The sequence below is a fragment of the Microcaecilia unicolor genome, chromosome 3 (genome assembly GCF_901765095.1).
Source record: "Microcaecilia unicolor chromosome 3, aMicUni1.1, whole genome shotgun sequence".
Classification (NCBI taxonomy): Eukaryota; Metazoa; Chordata; class Amphibia; order Gymnophiona; family Siphonopidae; genus Microcaecilia; species Microcaecilia unicolor.
In genome coordinates this window covers 423,013,810-423,038,766 of record NC_044033.1, presented here as the reverse complement: position 1 = coordinate 423,038,766, position 24,957 = coordinate 423,013,810, and the positions used below count along the sequence as shown (strand labels likewise).

The following is a 24,957-nucleotide window of genomic DNA, read 5'->3' as shown; positions in this document are numbered from 1 at the left end:
TGAGTCCTTAAATGTCTGACAACATACTGAAAGAAAAGTCAGTAAAATAGTTGCAGATAAAACATATCTAAATTTAATAAATGGTATAAAATGCCGAAGAATAAAGTGAGAAAGAAAATTAAGCAGTGCAAACTTCAGTAAATATATACAGATCTCTTAGGCAAATGAATTACAAGTGGATTAAAAAAAAAGTGTCAGTAGATGATGCCTCCACCTCCACAGAGCCCTGTAGACAGTCTCCTTTCTTCTCTCTCATCTCTCCCACTTGCCTGCAGCACATCTGCCCCTATCTTTCTCTCGTATATCCCACCCGGCCTCAGCCCATCTGCCCCCCTTTCTCACATAAATATCTTCCCCCTCCTCTCCCACCCTCAGAGAGCTTGTTGATTTTGCTGTCTCATGAGATTGGGAGCTGCAAGGTCAACAGGTTTTTTGTGAACTCAGGTTGCTCAAACTGTCTGATTCTCCATGGCTGCACAGTGCAGATGGAAGATGTTGGGGGGGGGGGGGGGGGGGGGGGGGGGAGTGGAGAGGAAAAGGCTGGACATGAAGGTAGTAGAGGGAAGGAATATGATAGTCCAGAATGCAGAGATGCAAGGGTGGCCCATCCAGAAGAGTGACATGTACCACCCCAATAAGTGAAACTGAAGGTCAATGAGTGAGGTTTTTCTTACAGAGCATGAAAATGGTGGTGAAGAGACTAAAGGCCAAGGAAGGGCTGCTGGCTACTCTTAATGGCAAGTAATATCTTTCACATGAATGTAAAAATGGATTTCTGTATCATAGATGATGTTACATATTTTAAACTCAATTATTTCAAGCACTTTTTTTAAAGATTCTTTTATTTGTTTAAATATAAACCACATCCAAATCTATGGAAACAATTCAATTTAATTTAAAGATCCCTTGTCTGTCTGTATCTCATAATTTAAACCTGACCACACACGTTTGCTATAAAGAGAACCATCTCAACACACAACAGATTCTGCTAAATTTTCTAAAACCCTGTCTGATGTTATGACAAACTAAGTAACAAAGATAAACAAGTTCTTTTGCTTAGTAAGACAGGAGGGAAGTTGTGCTGAAAGACAAGTAATACACAAACCCAAAATGATCAAAATCTTTTGTAGTCATATAATAAACTACTGGTTGTAAAACCACCTTTCTAAATTTGGAGAACATGTTAAATTTAAAATTAAAATAAACCAAACTACAATGAGATCATTTGTATGACCAGAACAAACATCATTTATGGATTACCTTATAATTTCTTCACGGTTTCCATGACGATCCCGTTCTGTATTAATCTTTTCCCGTAATCTATTAATTTCTGAATCAAGACTCCTAGCAGTTCTATTGACTTCTATTGTTCTGGATAGATTTGCCTGGCCTTTCCGATTTTCTCCTGAATAAAAGGTGAAAGAGCTCTATTATTCCAAAATCTATTGCAAGTCTGTTTCAGACATTTGACACAAGTGAATGCTTAATTTTCAAGACTTTTGCGGATTATTCTTAATCAATTAAGGAAGCCGGGGGGGGGGGGGGGGGGGGGGGGGGAGGGCTGCTGCTCCTCCTCTGCATTTCAGATCTATCAAAATCGGGGCTGGAATGTGCTGCCATTCAGTCGAAAATGTTCGGGAATCTACCACTTTAATCTGCAACGTTAATGTTTATTAAAAACTTGATATACCTTTCAAAATAAAATCAAAGTGGTTTATAAGTGCCAAAGTCCTCAGCTGGGGGCAATGTACTACTGTTCCCTACAGACCATAGGCCATAAAACCAATCACTGGCATTACCACTGCAAGACAACTGACTGCTTCCATTCTCAAGGGTGAATGCTACCTGGTAAAGTACCCTTCACCCTGAGTGACTGAGAATGGACATATGAGCCCCAAAGAGATGCCAGCTTTTTCCACTGAAACAGCCTAAAAACTCTTTATAAATGTAGCATACAGTATTCACAGTATGCTACATTTATATTTTTATAACATAAAAGTAAATCTGGAATTTGTTAATATATACACATAATGGATGTGGAGTCACTCAACTCTTCACCAGAAAATAAATAATCAAAAATGACCTACTAGTGTAACAAAAAATATTTGGAAGTACAGCACATTACACCGTGAGGAAGGAAAAAGCCTCAAAGAGCTCCAGACCAACAGATCTATAGAGCTAAAAGTGATCTAAATGACCAATTCCTCATCATTGGCTGAAAAAAAACCTTCCTCAATATTTGTCAAAACCTGGAACTGAATTCTCAAAAACACAAATTTCATATTTCAAAAGATGCAACACTTGCAAAACTCAACAATACATTCACTGAAAGTATCAGATGCTGTCATCAAATATTGTCCATATGAAATAGGAAAAACAAATAAACTTCCAGGAGTACTTAGCTTTAAAAATGTCATCTATCCTATTTCATATGGACGATATTTGGTGACAGCATCTGACACTTTCAGTGAATGTATTGTTGAGGTTTGAATGTGTTGCAGCCTTTGAAATATGAAATTTGTGTTTTTGAGAATTCAGTTCCAGGTTTTGACAAATATTGAGGAAGGTTTTTTTTCAGCCAATGATGAGGAATTGATCATTTAGTTCGTTGGTCTGGAGCTCAAAGCTTTTTCCTTCCTCACTGTGTAACGTGCTGTACTTCCACATATTTTTTGTTACACTAGTGGGTCATTGTTTCTTATTTATTTTTTTAAATATATACTACAAGAGAGCAGTAGATGACATCCTGCACTACTGCTCTGGGATCTATCCCAGAGGTAAAAAAAAATATATTTACAAAAAGGAGCTGCAAGTGAAGTACATTGACAAATTTATGGTGACAGCAGATCAAATAATGAAAAAACAAACAAACCCAAACCCCCAAATAATGCAGGGCCACTGAGGCCAGAAATTCCCACTACCAGTGACTACTTGATGTTAAGAGATATTTATTTTTGTTACATTTGTACCCCGCACTTTCCCACTCATGGCAGGCTCAATGCGGCTTACACGGGGCAATGGAGGGTTAAGTGACTTGCCCACAGTCACAAGGAGCTGCCTGTGCCTGAAGTGGGAATCAAACTCAGTTCCTCAGTTCCCCAGGACCAAAGTCCACCACCCTAACCACTAGGCCACTCCTCCACTCCATATCCAATGTTGCAACAAAAACAAGGAGGAAACTTTACAAAAAGTTGGCTGACAGTGCAGAAGTGAATGGCCCATAAATGAATGGAGAAAAGAAGTATCATTTGGCAGGTGCTGAAAACATAGAACTTTTAAAGTGTAGAAATGCAGTGGCTATGCCACTGAACACTGATCTCAATATGCCACTGTGGAGATACACAGACCATAGGCGTCATCAAAGGGTGGCATGAGGTGGCAAATACCACCCTCAAAAATTGCTTTGCCACGCCAATATCAGCACACTGCTCCTGCCAGTAAACATTGCCTCCTTGCCTCACTCTCCCCTCCACCTCCTCCTGTACCCTCCTGCGGGTCTGGCACAATTACCTAATTTGCATGTTTGCAGGCACTGCCACTATCAGGCTCTCTCCATCTGGTCCTGGGAGTCCTTCCCTTTGTCACAACTTCCTGTTGTTGCAGGGGAAGGACATGGCAGAGGGAAAGCCATGAAGCAGCTGGAGAGAGTTTGAAGTCATTGCTACCAGCACTGCCAGTGAATGCTGCATGGCCCGCTGGTGGTGGTGGTGGTGGGGTGGTCGATACAAAGGAAGATAGGAAGGTGATGATGCCAGACCCACAGGAGAGAATGGAGGAGGGGAGAAGCTGCACACAGAAAGGGGAGAAATGTAGCACATCGATGGAAAGGGAGAGACTAAATAAACAGGAAAGAAAGGGAGGGAGGAATGCTGCAAAGGGAAGGGAAGGGAGAATGAGATATGTTACATATGAATGGAAGGGAAGGGAGAGGGGGATATGTTGCAAATGGATGGGAAAGATGAGAAGGAAGAAATGTGCACGATGGAAGTGAAGAGAGCAGGGAAATGCTCCACATAGATGGAGGAAAAGGGGGACATGCTGCACATGGATTGGAGAGGGAATGATGTATATGGAAGGGAAGTGAAGAGAGAGGGAGGTGACGAATGTCCACAGATGGAAGGAAAGGGAGGGAAATGCTGCACATAGATGGAGAGAGGGAAATGCTGCACATAGATGGAAGGGAAAATGCTGCACATGGATGGAAAAGAAGAGAAGAGAAGAGAGAGAGAAATGCTGCACATGGAAGGGACGTTTGGGAGGGGGGTTGGTGCATATAAATGGAGGGGAAGAGAAGGGGGGATGCTGCACATGGATAGAAGAGAAGGAAAGTGGAAAAGTAGAGTTTTCAGAAGAAGGCATAAAAATGGAAAAAAGCTGAATTGGAAAGATCAGTGCTAAAGATGGATGTAGGGCAGGAAGTGAAGAAGAAAGGAGGCAAGAAAATAACAAATGGACAACAAAAGTAGGAAAAATGATTTTCATAGTGACTGAACTATGCCAGTTTTGAAAATTTAAACCTGCCAGCGTTATTTTGCACTGTACAGAGGCAATGTGTTTCTTTCTATTTCTCTGGTGTTGCATTGCATTCAGAGTTTGGCATCTCAAGTTTAATTTTTGTCTACATTAGCACTTTTAATTTGTGGACACTTATCCTGTATTTGAACAGGGGCAATCTGTGTTCTGCATATATGACCGAGGCCAGGATGGAGTGCTGTAGAAGAGTATGAGAGAGTAGATACAGTGGTGGAAATAAGTATTTGATCCCTTGCTGATTTTGTAAGTTTGCCCACTGACAAAGACATGAGCAGCCCATAATTGAAGGGTAGGTTATTGGTAACAGTGAGAGATAGCACATCACAAATTAAATCCGGAAAATCACATTGTGGAAAGTATATGAATTTATTTGCATTCTGCAGAGGGAAATAAGTATTTGATCCCCCACCAACCAGTAAGAGATCTGGCCCCTACAGACCAGGTAGATGCTCCAAATCAACTCGTTACCTGCATGACAGACAGCTGTCGGCAATGGTCACCTGTATGAAAGACACCTGTCCACAGACTCAGTGAATCAGTCAGACTCTAACCTCTACAAAATGGCCAAGAGCAAGGAGCTGTCTAAGGATGTCAGGGACAAGATCATACACCTGCACAAGGCTGGAATGGGCTACAAAACCATCAGTAAGACGCTGGGCGAGAAGGAGACAACTGTTGGTGCCATAGTAAGAAAATGGAAGAAGTACAAAATGACTGTCAATCGACAAAGATCTGGGGCTCCACGCAAAATCTCACCTCGTGGGGTATCCTTGATCATGAGGAAGGTTAGAAATCCGCCTACAACTACAAGGGGGGAACTTGTCAATGATCTCAAGGCAGCTGGGACCACTGTCACCACGAAAACCATTGGTAACACATTACGACATAACGGATTGCAATCCTGCAGTGCCCGCAAGGTCCCCCTGCTCCGGAAGGCACATGTGACGGCCCGTCTGAAGTTTGCCAGTGAACACCTGGATGATGCCGAGAGTGATTGGGAGAAGGTGCTGTGGTCAGATGAGACAAAAATTGAGCTCTTTGGCATGAACTCAACTCGCCGTGTTTGGAGGAAGAGAAATGCTGCCTATGACCCAAAGAACACCGTCCCCACTGTCAAGCATGGAGGTGGAAATGTTATGTTTTGGGGGTGTTTCTCTGCTAAGGGCACAGGACTACTTCACCGCATCAATGGGAGAATGGATGGGGCCATGTACCGTACAATTCTGAGCGACAACCTCCTTCCCTCCGCCAGGGCCTTAAAAATGGGTCGTGGCTGGGTCTTCCAGCACGACAATGACCCAAAACATACAGCCAAGGCAACAAAGGAGTGGCTCAGGAAGAAGCACATTAGGGTCATGGAGTGGCCTAGCCAGTCACCAGACCTTAATCCCATTGAAAACTTATGGAGGGAGCTGAAGCTGCGAGTTGCCAAGCGACAGCCCAGAACTCTTAATGATTTAGAGATGATCTGCAAAGAGGAGTGGACCAAAATTCCTCCTGACATGTGTGCAAACCTCATCATCAACTACAGAAGACGTCTGACCGCTGTGCTTGCCAACAAGGGTTTTGCCACCAAGTATTAGGTCTTGTTTGCCAGAGGGATTAAATACTTATTTCCCTCTGCAGAATGCAAATAAATTCATATACTTTCCACAATGTGATTTTCCGGATTTAATTTGTGATGTGCTATCTCTCACTGTTACCAATAACCTACCCTTCAATTATGGGCTGCTCATGTCTTTGTCAGTGGGCAAACTTACAAAATCAGCAAGGGATCAAATACTTATTTCCACCACTGTAGGTCCTAAGGCATTGAGTGAGGGTGGAAATTGAGTTAATGTGGTCAAAAGAGGTAATAGGGATGGAGTAGAAGGTAAGAGACAGAATGACCTGGAGACAAGGGAAGGAAGGAGAGATAGGGATGGAGTAGAGGCCAGCGAGGGGATGAGAGGCAGTGAATGGTAGATGAGGGGTGAGTAGAGAGGATAGAAATGGGGAACTAGAGAGTGGCTGAAGATGGAGGGGGATTAGCAGACTGGGGAAGGAAGGACAGAGGGGGAAATGGGATTGCTGGAGAGATGATAGGAGGAAGATAAGAAAAGCTCGTAGATGAAAAGAAGGCGACTAAGTACTAGAGGGTTAGAGAGAGAATGAGGGGTTAAAATCATATATAGGTGGATATAAAGGCAGCAAACAGAAAAGTCAAAAAGAAACATCGGTGCAAGACAGATGTAGAGAAGAAAAGGAAGGAGGACAAGAGGAGCCAGAAGAAATAGGAAGGCAATCTGGAAAAATTTTAGAAGACCAACACAAATAATGGACAGACTGGGATCAAACCAATTAGAAAAGCACCCAGACAACAAAGATAGAAAAGAAAAATAATAATTAATACTTTAAGGATTGTTATGTATCTGCTTTGGGAAATATACATCTTTTCTATTTTTTTTTTTATTTACAAGAGTACAGGAGAAAATGCATTTCTATTTCTCTTTACCAGTATTTTCATTGCTTATAGAGTCTGGCTTACTTGTGGGGGTCTCCATTTCAGTCTTTGTCTGCATGTTTTTTGTGGTCTCCTATTTTGTATCAGGTGAGGGTCTGTTCTTGTGTTGCATGTCTGTCTGAGGTAAAAGTGTAGTATCTTTCGAGGACTGTGTAACTGTTTCAGTTTCTCTTGTGCTCTGGGCCCAGTCTAATTTATAACAATATCTTTTCATAGGTGAATCAGGGTCTGTTATGGTTTGTAAGTTTTTTCTGTATAGGTTTTGTGTGTCTTTTTGCAGGGTTTTGTGTTATTTTGCAAACTGTCTGGTCTGTTTGAAAGAAAACTCTGGGGAAAGGGTTGCCAAAGGCAGCCCTTGTCACCCAAATAAAAATGCTCAGGACTAGTGGTCTCCGTATTCTATAGAGTTACCACACAAACTAAAACTTGCCAGCTTTAGACAAAGTGCCTGGCAGTGGAAGGAGGTGATAATCACAATCTGAATATTTTTGTATGGCATGCTCTAAGAAGGATAGCTCCATTGATAGGGAATATGAAGTTTGTGATATAGAACTGGATATTCCGGGTTTATGTTGAGACTAGCCGTTGAGCCTGTAAAAACGGGCTGGTATAGAGGTTTTCCTCCCCCCGCGGTCACCACCGCTCCCCTCCCCCCCTCGAAGTCGTCGCCGCCGCCACCCCTCCACCTGGTCCGGGCCCTCTTTCACTTCTGAACTTACAGATCCATTCGCCGAACGCAGCAACGCATATCAGCTGAGCTGCCCCTTCCTTCTCTGGCCTGTGTGTGTCCCGCCCTCGCTGACGTTACGTCACAGGAGGGCGGGGCCACAGGCAAAGAAGGAAGGGCTCACTGCAGCTCAGCTGATGTGCGTTGCTGCGTTCGGCGATGGATCTGTAAGTTCAGAAGGGAAGAGAGGGCCCGGGCCGGGTGGAGGGTTGGCGGCGGCGACTCCGAGTGGGGGGGGGGGGGGGGAGCGGTAGCAACGACGGCGGTGCAGTTTCCCTCTCTGTCCCGCCCCCCCCCCCGTCATCACGTATTGACGCGGGGGCGGGACAGAGAGTGAAGTCTCTACTGCGCATTTGCAGTGAGTACGGTCACTCGCCGTTTATATGTTTGATTCTGACCAATACTGTAGAGAACATACAGAAGAATTTGTTGAATGATGCTATCAATTATCATACTAATTTAAAAGTGGGGGGAGGGGTATGATATGCAAAAAGGTCACTCTGACTTGCCTCCCCTGCCCCCGATACCTAGCTCACAACCCCACCCCAAGTATTTCTGTCTAGAGATGTCACTGTCACAGACAGATGACCATTTGGTTGAGGAATTCTCCATTAACTGTCTCCATCAAGTAGGATGGGCTTTGATTGACCTGTCTACTAGGGACATACTGAACTAGTTGGGACCTGTCAAATTCAACAGACGAGTGCTTATAAGAATCTGCAGCCATACTCAAAACAAATTATTTAATTTATTTACCGCCTTTTTGAAGGAATTCACTCAAGGCGGTGTACAGAAAGAATAGATCAAACATGAGCAATAGACAATTACAGCAGTAAAATATTCAAAAACAATACAAGTATGGCATGGTATACTACTTTACAATGTCAACACAATACGTAATAGAACATAATAATTTATTTATAGCATTTATACCTCACATTTTCCACCTATTTGCAGGCTCAACGTGAGTAAGTAAAGATGTAGCATATAGATAGGTAAGAAAGTAGGAAGAGTAGAAAGTAAGGAGATTGATTTAAAGAAAGTTGCACATGAGGTCAGAGAAATGGTTAAATATTATCTCAGCTAGGGTAGGAGTGGATAATCATGTCCTGCTGAAGTATATGCAGCCCGAGTCACTCTTGTGAGTGAGACTAATGAGTTAGTTACTTCTTCCATTAAAGGCCTGGTTGAAGAGCCAAGTTTTCACCTGCTTCCTGAAGTAGAGCTAGTCTTGTGTTAAGCACAGCATTTCAGGCCCTGCATTCCAGAGTGTGGGGGCTACTCCGGAGAAGGCTCGCTTGCAGGTATCACATCGTGTAATGTCTTTTGGAGAGGGTGTGGTTAGTGAAAGTCCTTGGGAGGACCTTAGTGTCCTGGCGGTGTGTGGAGGATCATCCTATTTTTCAGGTACTCAGGGCCATTTCCTTTCAGGGCCTTGAAGATCAGACATAGAGTTTTAGATTTAGCCCTGTAGTGTACTGGTTACCAATGAAGTTTTTGCAAAAATGGTGTGATATGATTACATTGCTTGGAACCTTCTATGAGTCTTGCTGCTGCATTCTGAATAAACTGGAGCTGGTACAGGCCCTTTGTAGTCAGACCATTGTATAGTGCATTGCAGTAATCCAGTCTTGATGTTATCATGGCATGTGCATTTGGGATAAGATTTACCTTCTCCATGTAAGGAGAGAGGCAACATAGCTGTCGCCAGTAGTAGAAGCAGCTCTTGAAGGTTGCCTGAATTTGGGGAATCAAAGTAAGTATTGAATCTAACTGTATTCCAAGGTTCCTGACTTGTGATTTGAGGGGTAGTTCGTACTTCCCAAAAGGGATTTTGATGTCAGGTATTTATCCACTTGTGTTAGGGACCCAGAGAAGCTTGGTTTTACTTTGGGTTCAGGCAAAGTTTAAGGATCCAAAGTTCTGGAGAAAACCAAGGTAAGCGTTTGTGAGTGGGGCATAAGTGGAGCATAAGTTGGCATCTGGAATACACACTTAGCCAATACCTTAGAGAAAACAGCACCACTAAAAAAGGTCTTATGCCTCACTCACAAACGCTCACCTTGGTTTTCTCTAGAACTTCGGATCCTTAAACGCAAAGGACGAAAACTAGAAAGGAGATGGCGCAAATCTCGCCTGGATGAAGACAGACTAAAGTGAAGGAAGCAAATGGCAAAGTACCGCAAAGCCTTAACAGCAATCAAAACATAGTATTTCTCTTAATGCATTGCACAGGCTGCCAATTCAACCAAGCAGTTGTTCAGTATAGTAAACAGCTTATTGTAGCTCCCACAACAGAACCAGTCTGCCCTGTCTAAACTGAACTGCAATGACTTTGCTGCATACTTTGCCAACAAAATTAGTAAATACTTTTCTTTATTCCATGTGTTAACAAATTCAAAGACTATACCCATGATACGTTATGATACATGATGCATAATTATTCTATCATCGCAGAACATATTGCTAGTCTTCTCCAACACTAAAGCTTGGCAGCATGTAGGAATCAATGGGCCGATATTCAAAACAATTTAAGTGGGCAGGAGAAGCTCCTGCCCACTTAAATCTTTCAGGGCCTCCCAACCACTGATGTTCAGTGGAACTTAACCAGGCAATGCCGCTGAGTATCAGTTCTGCCTGGTCAACAAAATGTAGGCAGGTTAGGGGTGGTAGCACTGGGGAAGAGCCAGCAGTTATGAGGGTACCAGCTCAAAGGCTGCCCTAAATTCAGGCACTTAACCATGTTGATGCTGCCTGAATATTGGCCAGGAAGCACGTAACAAACAAACAAACAAAAAATCTGCAGATTTCCTCTGATCCCCTTTATCAAGCGACTCAAAGCCCCATTCTCCATGACCACGTAACACCCCCCACCCTGAAGTGGTTAGTGCTAGAGGTTATGGCATCCATTTTAGAAAGGCAGCTGCTAGGGGCAGGATGAGTGGGCTTCGCTCCTGCCCCCACTGGACCACAAGGGATTACAGGTACAGTGGGGGAAATAAGTATTTGATCCCTTGCTGATTTTGTAAGTTTGCCCACTGACAAAGACATGAGCAGCCCATAATTGAAGGGTAGGTTATTGGTAACAGTGAGAGATAGCACATCACAAATTAAATCCGGAAAATCACATTGTGGAAAGTATATGAATTTATTTGCATTCTGCAGAGGGAAATAAGTATTTGATCCCCCACCAACCAGTAAGAGATCTGGCCCCTACAGACCAGGTAGATGCTCCAAATCAACTCGTTACCTGCATGACAGACAGCTGTCGGCAATGGTCACCTGTATGAAAGACACCTGTCCACAGACTCAGTGAATCAGTCAGACTCTAACCTCTACAAAATGGCCAAGAGCAAGGAGCTGTCTAAGGATGTCAGGGACAAGATCATACACCTGCACAAGGCTGGAATGGGCTACAAAACCATCAGTAAGACGCTGGGCGAGAAGGAGACAACTGTTGGTGCCATAGTAAGAAAATGGAAGAAGTACAAAATGACTGTCAATCGACAAAGATCTGGGGCTCCACGCAAAATCTCACCTCGTGGGGTATCCTTGATCATGAGGAAGGTTAGAAATCCGCCTACAACTACAAGGGGGGGAACTTGTCAATGATCTCAAGGCAGCTGGGACCACTGTCACCACGAAAACCATTGGTAACACATTACGACATAACGGATTGCAATCCTGCAGTGCCCGCAAGGTCCCCTGCTCCGGAGGCACATGTGACGGCCCGTCTGAAGTTTGCCAGTGAACACCTGGATGATGCCGAGAGTGATTGGGAGAAGGTGCTGTGGTCAGATGAGACAAAATTGAGCTCTTTGGCATGAACTCAACTCGCCGTGTTTGGAGGAAGAGAAATGCTGCCTATGACCCAAAGAACACCGTCCCCACTGTCAAGCATGGAGGGTGGAAATGTTATGTTTTGGGGGTGTTTCTCTGCTAAGGGCACAGGACTACTTCACCGCATCAATGGGAGAATGGATGGGGCCATGTACCGTACAATTCTGAGCGACAACCTCCTTCCCTCCGCCAGGGCCTTAAAAATGGGTCGTGGCTGGGTCTTCCAGCACGACAATGACCCCAAACATACAGCCAAGGCAACAAAGGAGTGGCTCAGGAAGAAGCACATTAGGGTCATGGAGTGGCCTAGCCAGTCACCAGACCTTAATCCCATTGAAAACTTATGGAGGGAGCTGAAGCTGCGAGTTGCCAAGCGACAGCCCAGAACTCTTAATGATTTAGAGATGATCTGCAAAGAGGAGTGGACCAAAATTCCTCCTGACATGTGTGCAAACTTCATCATCAACTACAGAAGACGTCTGACCGCTGTGCTTGCCAACAAGGGTTTTGTCACCAAGTATTAGGTCTTGTTTGCCAGAGGGATTAAATACTTATTTCCCTCTGCAGAATGCAAATAAATTCATATACTTTCCACAATGTGATTTTCCGGATTTAATTTGTGATGTGCTATCTCTCACTGTTACCAATAACCTACCCTTCAATTATGGGCTGCTCATGTCTTTGTCAGTGGGCAAACTTACAAAATCAGCAAGGGATCAAATACTTATTTCCCCCACTGTAGGTTCAGGGAGCCTATCTTACATGTTGGGGGGTAGCTTGTTGTGTGACAGGGAGAGGGGGATCAGGACCAGAACGGATCAGGACCAGAACCAGAGAGGGGGATCAGAGGGAACTTGCAGACTTCTGTTGTTTATGCAGGCCCTGGCTGAATATCGGCTAGGACATGCATACGCTCCGGCAGCCAGCACGGGTGCAGTTAGCCCTGGATATTCATTCTCGGTATCCACACATGGCCCAGCACTGAGTATCAGGGGCTAATTTAGCCAGCCACGGTCAGCTGACCTTGAAGAGTAGCTGTGGAGGTTCTGAGATTTTATAATTTGTAGGTTTATTGTTGGGGTAGAAGTACTATGTGTTAGTTTAGCCACATGGGGGGAAAATATCAGACGTTCATACATGATGATGTTAACTTTTCTTCTTAAGTTTTGAATAAAAATGATTGAAACATAATTTGTAGGTTTATTCCATAAAGCCACGGTAAAGGGTAGGTTATCAGTATAATTGAGATTTTATATTGTTGCTATGTAAGCCGCATTGAGCCTGCCATGTATGGGAAAGCGCAAGGTACAAATGTAATAAACAAACAAATAAATAAATAAATAAATAAATAATACCTTCAGCCCCCTTTCGTTAGCAGCTAATTCCTCCTTTCTTGCTTTTATTTTCTCCAAGTGTTCTCTCCGTTTTTCTTCATAATGATTTTTATGGCGTTTACAATTGTCAACTTCCTTGTCCAATTTGTTCAGCTCATCCTTTAAGGAACAAAGCAAAACGAAAAAAAAGGAGTTTACAATGTAGAAACAAGTCACAATATATTTCGATCTAAGAAAATGATGACTTGTACAAAAGGCTAAAAATTAGCTTTTTATTTATAGTATTTCACAGTAACAGTCTCCAACAATACCACAAAAACTATTCAAAGAATGGGGAAAAAGCAATTAAAAAAAAAAAAAGCAGTACCAGCCACTGAGGGACTTGTGCTTTTCTTACTTCTTTTGTGTTAGCTAGCTCCTCAATGATCTTAAATTTTATTTTGATTTGGGATTTATGTTCCGCTTAATCTTCCAAAGTTAAAGATGGACTACATAAAAAAATAACACATATCATAGATATAATGTAGTTACTTACCTGTAGCAAGTGTTCACTGACGACAGTAGGGTAACATCATCAGACAGCGCCCGGTGCAGACACTGCCTATCAAACTGTTCCTTTAAAAAGCCTTTGGCAGAATCTTGCCATACATACGTGGGTGCCTTCCCACCCAATGTGTGAGCACAGGATCAACAGTACAACACTATAGCTGGACAAGACAACTCTAATGCTTGGACACTGATTGGAGACTAAGTGGAGGAGTGGCCTAGTGGTTAGGGTGGTGGACTTTGGTCCTGGGGAACTGAGTTCAATTCCCACTTCAGGCACAGGCAGCTCCTTGTGACTCTGAGCAAGTCACTTAACCCTCCATTGCCCCATGTAAGCCACATCGAGACTACCATGAGTGGGAAAGCGCGGGGTACAAATGTAACAAAAAAAAAAAAAAAAACACAGGATACTGGGCTAGATGCACTACTGGTCTGACCCAGTATACTGTAGCTACTCTTATGTTCTTATGTATGTGAGAAGACCTGCTGTCCTCGGAGAACACCTGCTACAGGTAAGTAACTACATTTTCTCCAGGACGTAATATTCTCACAACTGGGAATCCCTAGCAACCAGGTTCAATTGTGAAAATTTTTTTTTGAAAGATCATCCATACAAAGCTGAAGTAGATTTGTGTTTGTTTTTTTTCTTTTTTAAATAAAAGGTATGATATATTTTTGCTATGGAGAGGTGAAGAGAAAAGACTGCTTGAATTCTTTAATTGGCTAAACATGTGTGACAAGAATTTACATTTTAAAATTATCAGACTTGGTTTGATTCTATTCTGATTTTAAATGTCATTCTCTTAATATCTATTTAATAAACTATTTACTTTCCTTTCTTCTATCCTTTCCTATTAAAAAAATATTTAAAAAAAATCTCTCTTTCCATTTGCAGTGTTTTTGACTTTAAAAGTTTCTATATCTCTGAATTCATACTAAGGGGTCCTTTTACAAAGGTGTGCAGAAAAATGGCTTGCGGTACTGTAGGCATGGGTTTTTGTCATGCACTGATCCATTTTTTAGCGCCTGTAAAAAAGGCCTTTTTTTTTTTTTTTTTTGCTGAAAATGGATGTGTGGCAAAATCAAAACTGCTGCGCGTACATTTTGGGTCAGAGACCATACCGGCAGCCACTGACCTAACGGTAAAGAATCTGGGCGGTAATGACCTACACGCGTCAAATACCACTTGGTGTGTGTCAGATAATAAAAAATATTTTTCAGACGCACGTCAAAAATGAAATTACCGCAAGAGCCACATTGTAGTTGGGCAGTAACTCCATTTTGGTACACGTTGGGCACGTGTACGCACTTACGTGACTTGCCTTGTCTGTCTCCAAATATCTGCTATGAAAGATGAGATCAATAACCAAGAAGGAATTGGCTACAATTAAGGAAGCATATAGAATTACTCAATTCCCAGCCAATTTACCACCACCACTGCCACAGAGAATGAAGCAACAGAAGAATAGATGGGTCTCAGTAGGATCAGGTAGATTAAGATCTGTGACACAGGAACATTCACCCTCCCAACCTTTGCACCTGTATAATTCCTTTGCTGCACTGGATCATTATGATGCTGAGAAAAGAAGTGCTGAGGTGGAATCAGAAGCAAGGAAGGTAGCACAATCCAAGAAACATCCCCCAAACAATGACAGAAAATTCTTACTGCTAGGAGACTCTGTTATCAGAGAGGCAATAACTTAGGAACACAGTTCAAGGGTTCCAACCTAGTGAAATACCTTCCAGGATCCTCAGCTACCAGAAGTACCGACCAAATACTGAACGTGATCTGAGAAGAGAGCTAGGATTCTAATACTGATATTGTAATCCACCTGGGGACAAATGACCTGGACAACAATTGCAAGTTTACAGCACAGAGAGCATTCCAGAAGCTTGGGAGGGACTGAAGTCTTTAGTTCAGACTGTGACTTTTTCTGAAGTAATTCCTAATGTGCGAAGGGAGAGGAAAGACTACATAAAACAGTGAAATTCAATAAGTGGTTCGAATGTTGGTGTAATGAAGAAGGTTCTAGATACACAGGAGCATGGGTAATACGTAGAAAATAGCAGGCTGTACTGATGGGCTATATCTTTCTGTGACAGGAAAGAATTTAGAAGGTATGTTTCTAGACATCTAAACTAGAGGGTGGGGGTGACAAAAGTAAACAAAGAAATTCAGAAAGTCACCCCCAGAATTAACATGATGGTAGAGGAAAAGGTCATCTATAGAAGACCACCCAAACTAACTTAGCACATGGAAAGCAATGAGCGCAAATGCTTGTAGTCTAAATAAAAAGGTTCAAGATCTGCAAGTCTTGATGTTTGAGAAAAACTTTGATATTGTCACTATTATAGAAACATGGTTCAATACAACATATCAGGCTATAATCTTTTTAGGAAGGACAGAACCGAAAACGTGGAGGAGTGGCGCTATATGCGAGAAACAATATCAGAACAGCTGAAATGCGGGGCACAAATGGAATAGGTGGACAAGAATCTGACAGAAGATATTCAAAAAGCTTGGTATGAAAGGGGAGGTGCTACTTTTGGGAGATTTCAACTTACCTGATGTAGATTAGAATCAGAAAGAAGTAGGGAAACCGTAGACACCTGGCAAAGTGACTTGACTGGAGGAGTAGCCTAGTGGTTAGTGCAGTGGACTTTGATCCTGGGGAACTGATTTCGATTCCCACTGCAGCTCCTTGTGACTCTGGGCAAGTCACTTAACCCTCCATTGCCCCTGGTACAAAATAAGTACCTGAATATATGTAAACCGCTTTGAATGTTGTTGCAAAAACCTCAGAAAGGCGGTATATCAAGTCCCATTTCCCTTTCTCCTTTGCTCAGAAAAATGGTGACGTAACCCACTAGAGAAGGGTCGACATTGGATCTAGTGCTCACAAATTGAGTGTTTCCAATATCTGGGTGGGAGCCCACCTATGTAATAGTGATCATCACATGATGTGGTCTGAAATAAGGGCAAAGGTGGAGTGCGGACACACAAAACTCAAAGTACTAGATTTCAGACGTACTGATTTTGGTAAAATGAGGCAAATTACCTGAAGAAGGAACTGATGGAATGAGTAGGTGTAGGTGAAGCAGCAAATCAGTGGTCCAAGCTGATAGTTGCTATAAATATGGCAACTGATCTTTATGCAAGGAAAGTAAACAACAAGAGAAACAGGAAGCCTATACATGTGGCTGAAAAAATAAGAGCAAAAGAGGCTTTGTTTCAGAAATACAGAAGAACGCAATGAAAGGATCATAGAAAAGATTATCGGACTAAACACAAAGAAGTAAAGAGGGAAATATGGTTAGCAAAATCATAGGCAGAAGAAAAATGGCTGAAGATGTTAAGAGAAGTGAAAAGACCTTTTTCAGATGTATTGGGGAAAGGAGAAAGATAGGAGTGGAATTGCAAGACTGAAAAATACTGAGAATGGCTATGTGGAGAGTGATAAGAATAAAGCGAACATGCTAAACAATTGCTTCTCTTCAGTGTTCATGGAAGAAAATCCTGGGGAAGGACCACGGTTGACAGCCGAGGGAATATCTGGGAATGGATACTGTGCTGTTCACGGAGGAAAGAGTTTATAAACAGCTACAGAATCTGAAGGTGAACAAAGTTATGGGGCCAGATGGGATACATACCAGGATACTGAGGGAGCTCAGAGAAGTCCTGGCAGGACTTCTTAAGGATTTATTTAATAGATCTTTAGAGACTTCTTTGACTGAGTGACCAAAGAACTGGATAAAGGACGTGCGCTAGATGTAATCTACTTGGATTTCAGCAAAGCCTTTGATACGACTCGTGAATAAGCTGAGAGGATTGAACTTAGGGACCCAAAGTTGTGAACTGGATAGGAAACTGGTCGACAGACGAAAGAGGATGGTGGTAAACGGAATCCGCTCGGAGGAAAGGAAGGTGAGTAGTGGAGTGCCTCAGGGGTTGGTGCTGGGGCCGATTCTGTTTAATTGTGAGAAATATTGCTGGCTGAAGGGTTTCAAGGAAAGGTTTGCCTTTTTGCTGATGATACAAAGATAGCCAATAAAGTGGATATCCTGGAAGGAGTAGAAACCATGAGAAGGGATCTCCAAGTGTTAGAAGGATGGTCAAGGATCTGGCAGTTAAATTTTAATAAATCAAAAATATAAATAGGAATCAAACTAATCTAAATTTCCTCCCAGCATTAATTATTAGCAAATAAGGAAAATATAACTTTTATTGCAATCTACAAAAAATCTTTATTAGCAAATTCACAGCAATATATAATAATAATTCCTTACACATCACAACACATTTAAAATAACATACCCATTCATTCTCATCGAAATCCATAATTAAAATACAAATTTTGAAGTAGAAGTGACCATCGATAAATAAACCACATAAACCATTGGATCCTCACATGGAGTTCCTCCTATAGTTATATCTTCAGTCTATTAGAGGTACTAGACAGTTTCCAGCCACCAAACTTCAGTTCTTATATCTCCACGAATAAAAGTTCAGATCTTAACAGCCTCAATTCGATGGTCTTTCCCTTCTGAATCTCATCTTATTTCAAAATCCATATCGAATATCACATCAGAGTTATAAACAGTTTCAATACTCATTGCCTTTCATTCTTAGCTCTTCTCAGCTCGACACAATCATTTGTCCCGCACAGTTGGCGTCTCAATCATGTGTTTCGCCACTCACTTGGCGTCCTCAGGAGCTGTTATACTGTGTAAAAAATATGTATAAAACACCACTCCTATCAATATTATCATCATAAACCCTCCAATCAAATATATATTGTATTACACAAGCAACTTACCATAAGTAGATATCAATCTATAGCAAGTCATTACTGGGGATCAAGAAGTCAGACAATCTGCTCCATTATGACCACTCAGTTGAATAGGTTTGGTGGCTGGAAACTGTCTAGTACCTCTAATAGACTGAAGATATAACTATAGGAGGAACTCCATGTGAGGATCCAATGGTTTATGTGGTTTATTTATCGATGGTCACTTCTACTTCAAAATTTGTATTTTAATTATGGATTTCGATGAGAATGAATGGAGTATGAATGGGTATGTTATTTTAAATGTGTTGTGTAAGAAATTATTATTATATATTGCTATTGTGAATTTGCTAATAAAGATTTTTTGTAGATTGCAATAAAAGTTATATTTTCCTGATTTGCTAATAGTTAAATTTTAATATCTAATTTACTACGGGGAAAATAGCTTATATTAGAGTACAGTTCAAACAAATTACATCAAACAAAGTACTCCATTAATGATTAGCTTTACCATTTATTTAAATAATAATACTACAAAAACAAATACTAACCCCAGCATACTATGGAACCCTATGAACTCACTCACTCAAACCTTTTTAATGCCAAGAAGTGCACAATGATGCACATGGGGTGCAGAACCCAAAAGAGATAAACCGGATAGGAGGGGAGAGATTAGTAAGCTCGAATCAGGAGAGAGACCTTGGGGTGCTGGTGTCTGAGGATTTAAAGGTGAAGAAACAAAGCGACAAGGTGGTGGCCAGAAGGATGCATAGAGAGGGATAGAACCAGCAGAAGAAAGAGGTGTTGATGCTCCTCTACAAGTCATTAGTGAGGCCCACTTGGAGTATAGTGTTCAGTTTTGGAAGCCGTATCTGAAGCGGTGCAAACAAAAGCTACAAAAATGGTATGGTATTTGTGTTGCAAGATGTACGAGGAGAGACTTACTGATCTGAACATGTATAACCTGCAGGAAATGAGAACAGGGGTGATATGATAGACGTTCAGATATTTGAAAGGTATTAATCCGCAAACAAACCTTTTCTGGAAACAGGAAAACAGTAGAACTAGAGGACATGAATTGAGGCTGAAGAAGGGGACAGACTCAGGAATAAAGTCAGGAAGAATTTTTTCACGGAGAGGGTGGTAGATACTTGTAATTCAAAAAAGCATGGGATAAACACAAAGGAATCCTGTTTAGAAGGAATGGATCCATAGAAGCTTAGTGGAGATTGGGTGGCAACACTGTTAAATAAGAAGCAAAGCCAGTGCTGGGCAGACGTCTACGGTCTGTGCTCTGAAAATGGCAAGGACAAATCAAGGACAGGTATATATATACTAGTAAAACATGCCCGTTTCTTGCGTTAATGAAACGGGCGCTAGCACGGTTTCCTTCTGAACCTACTCCCCTCCCTACTCACCCCCTTTCGGCGTTCTGATGGCACTGGCCGCCATTGTTGCGGACCTCGGCATGCCACCTTCAATCTGCTGCGTTGTTGGTTGTGAAGCCACTGATGCCATTGCTCCGCCCTCAACGTCATCATGTTTGACGCGAGGGCGGGGCTCCAACAGAGTGTTTTAGGTGGCTTCACCACCACGAAGGCTTCGAACCGGAAGGAAGTGCCCGGAGGACCTGACAGTGACGTCAGTGTCCTCAGAACATTGAGGGTGAGTTTTATTATATAGGATAGATATTGTGAAAATGATGAGGCTATTGTGAAGATGACGAAGCTCCCACCTCAGGCTCCCAGGTCCCTCTTTCACTCAGGGTGAGCTGGTTCTCAGTATGCAGATTTTATGCAAATTAGTCGACTACCCCTTTCTACTCGGGGTGACCTGCTTCTCAAAGGCAAACACAGTCAGGTCTCATCAACAGGATTTTTCTCATACAAAATCTTTATTCCAGCCTCTGGGCCACACTTCTTTTAGCTTAATACTTTATACTTTCATAGGTCTTCACCCTGAGCCTCCCCACACAGATACATGGGCTCAGTACTATACCAATACTTTGGGGACTCTCAACCCCCAGGCTTTGCAGCCTGCTTCTCTTAGCACTTTGGACCCACAGTCCTAGACACACAGTCTCCTCATCCTCGGACACACAGTCCCTCTTTGAACACACAGTTCTAGACACACAGTCTTTTATTCTTGAACACACAGTTCTAGACACACAGTCTTTTCTTCTTGGACACACAGCCCCTCTTTGAACACACAGTCCTATACTTGATACTCTAGGGCCTTCTTACCCCAGCCGTATTAACTCAGTCCTTCTTGGTAACACACAGTTCACCAACAGTCCAAAGGGCACAGCCAGTACTTCTCATGGGGCCTCCTGCTTCAGCTACCAGCTCTCCTCTGCAGCTGCTAGCTTTCCTCTCTCAGTCCAGTTACCATACCATGAAGTTACCTGGTCCCTTAGTTTGTTACCTAAGAAGTGAGCCCAGGCTGAGAGGTCCATAGGCTCTTCCTCGCTCTCTCACCACTCAGGTGGGGTATTAAGTGGTTAATGGCCAAACAGGACCCAGCCCATAACCTGCTGCACCTGTTTCTATCCCCAGGCCTCTCCGTGGTCCTAGCGACCTCCTGCTATACACCCCTTACTGGCTCCCTTTAGTGACTCACCTAGCCCTTCTCCCTGGACATTTTAGGGGAACAGCGCCCTCTAGGGGCCTAACCAGGGTAGGACAGCCTCTTCCTTCTCACAATATATATATATATATATATATATATATATCACATACAATGAGTTTATCTTGTTGGGCAGACTGGTCGTTTATCTTGTTGGGCAGACTGGATGGACCATACAGGTCTTTATCTGCCATCATCTATTATGTTACTATAATATAATCCACATCAGACTCATATCTGGATATTCTAATTACTAAGACAAATTATCGTTTTGTAACTAATGTTTACAAGAAACCCACTGACAGAAATGCTTACCTCCATTTTCAAAGTTTCCATAACTGTAGTCTGAAAAATAATCTCCCATGCTCACAATTTCAGCACCTATGATGATTCTACTAATTTTGAAGACTTTGAGAATCAAGCACAAGCTATGTCTCAATGTTTTAAGAATCATTACTGATACCAAAAAACAACAAAAGTAAACCTGACAAAGTTTGTACCCTTCTCTCATCTTTCAAATCAGTTTCACAGAGCAATCACAAAAAATTGGAACATTTTGGAACCATAAGCTTGCTTTAAGGATATGAAACCTATTATTGTGTACTCAAGGCATAAAAATTCGAAAGACTTGTACCCAGTGTTGTTCAAAGTACACTGGGTCAAATTACTTAAGTAAAAATAAATATATATTTTAATACTCAAGTAAAATGAAGAACACATTAAAAAATTTACTTAAGTAAAAAAGTACTGCCTAATACTTTTTGAGTAAAATTTAAAAGTACTGTAACTACAGTGAATGCACCTATTGTTAACATTTTCATCCCAACAATTTTATTGTTCTACAATTCAATCTACTTCGCTTTTAGTAAAACTAAATTTTGAAAATGACTGTCACTCATGTGAGTGTGCTTGTGAGTCTTTAGTCCACCACAGCTAAAAAGGTGTTCAACAACTGCACTAACAGGAAGTAGATTGTTCAGTCTGATGAAAAGTTCTATCAAATCAGCACAGGCCGCAATATTACTGATGCTTTTTAACTGGGTCTGCAGGTATTGATGAAAGGAATCTCTGTATGAAACTCTTGATTTCCTTAAAGCAAAGGATGCTTTATCATCATCGTTGTCACTATCATCTGCATTAGTAGTAGTGCTAATTCATCACTTGCATCTTCATCTTTATCATAGCTGTCATGCTGTCTAATTTACAGAGAAGGCTTTCACAAAGTTGAAATCATTACCTGTTGTTGTCCAGTTTTTCATCTGATGGTAAACTCTGAATATCTTCAAGAACTGATACAAGAATGTCAAAAGTTTGGGAACTCTCCAGTCTTAAGGCCAGACAAGCAGACTATCAATCCAATGCACTGTCACACCAATGTAAAATTTTCTATGGGATGTTCACAGAGACATACATCTGTAGACCATGAATTGCAACCAGCTTCAGCTTTGCTTCAAAGTGACCAAACTCATCACTGTTCTGTTTGACCAGAGACTAGTAACCAGAACAATAAGCACAGGCAACTCTACTGTTCTCATAGGCTGTATTCCCTGAACACCAACATTTAAGATGAGATGACCCACATTTATGTGACGAAGTTTGCAACTGCAAAATCCTGTTCTGGGTTTTGCTGTTTCATTTGGTTTACTAAGGAATCATCATTTAGGTCTCTCTGCCACTTACTTTTTACTTTTAACTGCAAGCATCAGAAGTAACTACGTAAAGGCAGTAACAATTGGTAAAATTATTACTTTGGTAAAAGTAACACATTCTTCCTGTACTTCTTTACATGTAAAAGTAACAAAGCTTTTACATAAGTACAGTAGTTACATTTACTTGGTTACTATACAACACTGCTCGTGCCCTCAACACTTCCAGAGGTCACACACTGGACATTCTGTCTATGGGACGTGCTCAGTATGCAGACAAGGCCTAATTTTAGATGAATTTGTACAACCCATCAATAATTAATCACGTTTACTCTTTAAGACAATCTACTGACTGCAATTCCACTTCAGTGGTGTGTATTATAATTTGCTCTTGTAAATTACTATATATTGGAAAGACCAAAGGAATGGTAAAGAGGAGACTTGAAGATCACAGGAGCTGTGTAAGTAGAAATATTCAATCAGAACATACTGTTTCACAATGGTATGAGGCAAATCATACAATAGATGAGAGAATTTTTTTCATAATTAAACAGATTAAACTAAGATATGGGAGGGGGAAGAGAGACAGAGAATTTATTGTTACGAGAAGAACAACGCTATATATCTTACCTTAATACAGTAACACCTAATGGATTAAATGTAGAATTAGATTTGGTACCTTTCTTACGAACTGAATTGATTTGCTCTTTTCTGACCACAGACAGGTCATTTATGACCTATGAACTGCATAGCTAAAAGGCTCAAACTGAAATGCCTCAGAACTGCATTTTCTGTACTTTTTGCTCAGAACTGCATATTCTCTGTATTTTTGCTGAGAGCTGTGAAAAGCTGTGAATGCAAGGTTGTGATGATCTAAGCAGAGAAGCATTCTTCCCCCCCACCCTGACAGAGTCAGTGCCACTAATTCTACATACACAAAGAAATGTATTTACAGTTTGAGGGTGAAGACATGTTGAGTTTTTTTTTAAGATAATCATGGGTATCAGGGAAATTCCTATAACAAAATGGCAACTGAAATCCTCTGTAAAAGAACCTCGAAAATGCTGAGTTCCATAAACATTGTTCTATGTTCCATAACATTCAGATAGTATGTTCCATTCTATGTACACAATGAAGACAGACAGGAATTAGCTGGAACTAGCTGAAATTGCAAGTTGGGAGGGGATTGATGCCCAATCCACTGTATATAAGGCACTGTTGTGTTATATCTAGTCAGGAGGGCTGAAATGATCAACTGAGTGACTCTTCATCACAGAGGTCTCCCTCTCGTAAAAGATTGCTGTTGCCTGATTTCTTTACTATTTGTTACCTGCCTGATTGCTTTGTTATTACCTGATCACTTTGATTACTCTAATTACTTCGCCTGATTATTTTGCCTAATTGTTTTATTGCCTTGGTATCATCTATAATTGGTAAGTAATAAAGACTTTTCCTTTAGAAAAAACAGTCTCCGTCCTCTCTAATTTCTCTGTTCTTTCTGTCTATTCTGTCACACTGTATCTTGGGGTAAGTGTTGGGAGACAGAAAACCTATTGCCTCACCTGTCCAAATTATTATATTCCTTATGATAAGTGGAAGGATAAGAAGGAAGAATATTACGACCTTTTCTGGGACTGGGTAGTTATCAGGGAAGGACCGTATTATGGTCTTCCCTAAGACTCTACTATAATCATATGGTAGCAGAGGAAATGGATTTACTATAAAGTGGAGTCAAGGTTTACTATGTTTTACTATATCCTCTGGGATTGGATTTTGAAATGTGTTTTAGGTAAATTTAAATTGATTTGAGATATGGTTACATTTTTGAATTTAGGAAAATCTGAGCTCAGTGATAAAGATATATATATATATATATATATATATATATATATATATATATATATATATATATATATTATTTCTGCTAGCAGCAAATTATACTGTTTATTTTGAATTCCTTTTTTTATTCTTCTTTTTTCCCAGTTTCTGTTTCAGTGACAGGATTGCAGAAGCTGTTCAGTGCCTCAAATACTCTTTCAGATTCAGCTGTCAGATTTCTGAAACTGATATTTATCCACTGCTGGAATTCCCTAAATTTTTTAAGGTGTGAAAGATCTTTGTTTGGAAGGATCGATCTTTTTTTTTGCGGTGCCTCGCCAAAGAAATCAGTACAGGATTCTTGGTGATACGATATTTGGGTTCAGCTGCAGATTCTCTGAATATCGAACTTATAGAAGCTGTAATTGCCTCTGTAAGTACCTAACAGACATCCATTTGTAAGTATAATTTGTCTACATCTTTTAGAAAAGTCTGTTAGGTTTTCTTGTTGTTTACATTATGGCCAAATTATTGTAAGATGTTTATCTATACACAGCGAAAAGAATTAGAATATATTTGTAACCAATAACATGATTGC

General features: G+C 41.3%; 1 protein-coding gene across 1 annotated transcript in view; it reads right to left on the bottom strand.

Annotated features, from left to right (window-relative positions):
* Positions 1–24,957, bottom strand: part of SMC6 (structural maintenance of chromosomes 6) — a 413,908-nt gene that overhangs the window by 61,665 nt on the left and 327,286 nt on the right. The window contains 3 exon segments of the mRNA XM_030198844.1: positions 1,261–1,369; positions 1,372–1,405; positions 12,959–13,096. Coding sequence (XP_030054704.1) covers positions 1,261–1,369; positions 1,372–1,405; positions 12,959–13,096 — 281 coding nt within the window.